Here is a 3,450-nt window from a genome sequence, read left to right as displayed (position 1 = left end):
TTGTCCATCAGGTCAAAAGAGCAAAGTGAAGAGAAATAGTAGATTCACGCCCTAAAATACCTCCCAGTACCTCCAAACTCCCCCATTAAAATGTCTTATCTTATCTTGTATCAGCACACACAAACAACATCTACAAAAATGACAATTTGTGGTTTATATCAAAGGAATAGTTACACATTTTGCAAAATATGCGTATTTGTTTAATTGCTAGGAGCTAGATAAGAAGATTGACATCATCATGTCTGTATGCTAACTGGGAAACTTGAAATAGGAGCCGAATAGCTTAGCTTAGCATAAAGACTGGAAACGGGGGCAAAGCTAGCAAGCTAGCCTAGCTCTATCCAGAGGGGAAAAAATCTGTCTAAAAGAAGACTTTAATGTATAAATAATAACTTTGAACAGAGCCATGCTAGCTGTTTAACACGGTTTCCTTTATGCTAAGCTAAGCTAACCAGCTGCCTGGCTCCAGGTAACTAGCTAACACGTTACATATTTGTAGTCCAACTTCTAATCTGTAGCTTTAACGTACAGACATAAAAGTGGTGTTGATCTTCTCAATTGGGTGAGGCGAAGAAGCATATTTTCCAAAAATGTTGAACTATTCCTTTAACCGCGTGACCTCACAAGAACCTGGGTGACTGGTGTGGATCTACTCTGGTTCCTGGAGGACTGACAGAAGCACAGTGGAACACCATCAGACAGATAAGGACCTGCTCTGGAGGGACTTCTGGGCCCCGCAGAGCCAAAGGGCCCCTAATGGAACCGAGCATCAAAGTAACGGAAACCCCCCAGAGTACAGTGGCGTTGCAGAGAGGACCAGGTTTCTGCTGATTGTCAGAGTCGTTGATTCAGCCTGATGGTCATTTTTAAAGCGGTGTAGAGTGTTTGTAGTGTTTTAACAAATGCAGTGAAGTATGTTCCAGTGCCGGTGAGTGTCTACTCACTCATCGCTGTACTTCTTTGTTAATGCGGTTTTGCTGTGTTATGGATACGTCATTGTGGTTTTTTGAACTTTTCCACTTGTGCAGTTACATAACGCAGCAGCGTTTGGGACTGATGCACCAGCAGTTTGGGCAGAGAGCTCTAAAATCCTAATAACAGAGGCAGCTACAACGGACATGAGTCATACTGAGTGAGTGTGTGTGTATATGTGTGTGTGTGTGTGTGTGTGCTAGCTGTTTAACACTGTTAAACAGAACAGAGAATTCAGAGAAACTGCAATAAAACTGTGCGTGTGTCAGTTTTATTGCAGTTTTTAAAATCACAATTTGTTTAAATAAGGTTTTGGGGCAACAGGAGGCGACTTAAAGGCAGGGTTGGTAACTATTTCCAATGTAGACTTTTTAATATATTGTTTGAAATGGTCTTTACACCCCAACAGCGAGAAATAACTAATGGGCTCGGAAAAAGGAGCGAGAGAGATCCGTCATCTGTAGCCCACCAATCGCCGCCTCGAGGTCCGCTTGGAGAGAACCAATGAAATGCCTCCTGGCCCAGCTGTGCGTCCTCCACCCCTCCCGTGTACGAGCCTGAGCTCCAAGCGCGTCATCGCGTCTCTGTGTGTGGGTCGGAGCCCCGGGGAGCTGCTACTTTCAAATCTTGCGAGCTTTTCAACGTCACCAACCGTGCCTCGAGATGAAACCAGAAAGTCTGAATTGGTGCTGCACCAATCCCAAATGAAAGGAAAACGTCTAAAGAACTCTACCAACTTTAAGAAACAACCCCTGAGTTTTATCAGCAGCTCTGAGATGACCAAAAACACAAAATCTGAATTTACTGCAGAGCTGTTGTGTAAGATATTTTTTCCATATTTCCACATTATTGTGCAGCTGCTCAACTGACTCGACGTGAACCTGTTCAGCCGCTCTGCGTGTGCACTCTACTCCTCATGTACTGCAGCGTGTAGTGGCCGAGGTGACTTCCTACTCTCAAGACCTCAAGTCAAAACTTGCTTGCGGCACTTTCTCAAACACATATTTGAGTAAGACTTTGCTGTTTACAGTATTTATGGGCTTTTTCCCTTTTGGGTGTCCCACTGTTAACTGGGATTCTAGCACCACATACATCTTCTGTACCTGCAGTCATATCTTCTGCTGTACAGACGCACTGAGCTCTGAAATTTGCTGTGTTGAAAGGCTAGACGGAGCTGCGTCTCTTAAACACCCTGAATGGAGAGAGAATGTGTAGGCCCGATGTTATGGAGCTTATGCTCGAACACTGATGTGGACTGCAAACGCAGCCTGTGGATCCGGGCTCCATGTAGTGAGGACAGTTGCTGTTCTGCTGCATGTAGGCGTCCGAGAAGGTAAGCTCCTGAGGGATCATGGTGGGTGTGGAGCCCCGCAGCTTCTCCTTGCTCCTGTACCACAAGCAGGAGCATATAGTCTGGAAATGCAGCACCTCCGTGTAGACACCTTTCAAATCTTTCGCCTTCGTGGAGTCGTGTGCTACAGGTGTGGAAGAGGTCGAGGCCGAGATCGGTAGCAGACGAGCCACCTCTCCTCTGGGCTTGCCCACGGACGTCAGGGCCCTCTGCTTGGCGTCCCTTCGCTCGTCCTCGGTGTTCATGGTCAGGAAGCGAAGCACCACCAGGTTCAGGAAGGCCCCGACCACCGTCAGGCCCGTCAAAATGTAGACGAAGCAGAACGCCACGTAGCGGGGGTCGTTCTGCAGCGCGTCGTCCCTCTGCAGAGCCACGTAGTCTCCGAACCCGATGGTGGTGAGCGTGATGAAGCAGTAGTAAAAGGCGTGGAGGAAGCTCCATCCCTCGCAGTGGGAGAACGCCACGGCCCCCACGCACAGCGTGCTCATGCAAGAGAAGAAGCCCACCGTCACCATGTTCGCCATGGAGACCTCGGCGTGACCCATTCCCAGGCACTTCTTGGCTTGGTGCAGCAGGTACCTGACGAAGGTGTTGATGCGCTCACCCAGGCTCTGGAACATGACCAGGGTGAGGGGGATCCCCAGGAGGGCGTAGAACATGCAGAAGACTTTCCCTGAGTCGGTGCTGGGTGCTGCATGGCCGTAACCTGAAGGAGAAGACAGGTTTACACAGACTGGCACTGTTTATGTAGTTATTCATTTAACCAGCAAAGCCTCATTGGGATATAATTAATCCTTTCTATTTCTTTATTTTTCTCTTTTTCCTGACACCTACTATTCGTGGGTGTCGTAGTAAAGAAAGGCAGTGAAAAACAACCACACAGACAGACAACATTAGACAGATACACAAAAATATAAAAAATCTACCACAAATAAAACAGAAATGTGATTCTAAAATCAGGAATACAATCTGTAATACAGTCAGATACAAGACTTCAACAGGCACCTTATAAAGTGTCCATATTGTGAAAAGAAAATCCCTTTTTCTGGGATTTGGGGTGTTATTTTGTGTCTCTGGTGCTTCCACACACATACAAACTTGGAATAATAACTATCCATGGTGTTTTG

General features: G+C 46.8%; 1 protein-coding gene across 1 annotated transcript in view; it reads right to left on the bottom strand.

Annotated features, from left to right (window-relative positions):
- Positions 1 to 1,238: 1,238 nt before the first annotated feature.
- kcnk3b (potassium channel, subfamily K, member 3b) overlaps positions 1,239 to 3,450 on the bottom strand; it is a 3,487-nt gene continuing 1,275 nt past the window's right edge. The window contains exon 2 of the mRNA XM_034859186.1: positions 1,239 to 3,029. Coding sequence (XP_034715077.1) covers positions 2,137 to 3,029 — 893 coding nt within the window. The 3' untranslated portion in view covers positions 1,239 to 2,136. The remainder of the gene's footprint in view (positions 3,030 to 3,450) is intronic.

The sequence above is a fragment of the Etheostoma cragini genome, chromosome 20 (genome assembly GCF_013103735.1).
Source record: "Etheostoma cragini isolate CJK2018 chromosome 20, CSU_Ecrag_1.0, whole genome shotgun sequence".
NCBI lineage: Eukaryota > Metazoa > Chordata > Actinopteri > Perciformes > Percidae > Etheostoma > Etheostoma cragini.
Note: the sequence above shows the minus strand (reverse complement) of the source record. Positions and strands in the feature narration are given on the sequence as shown.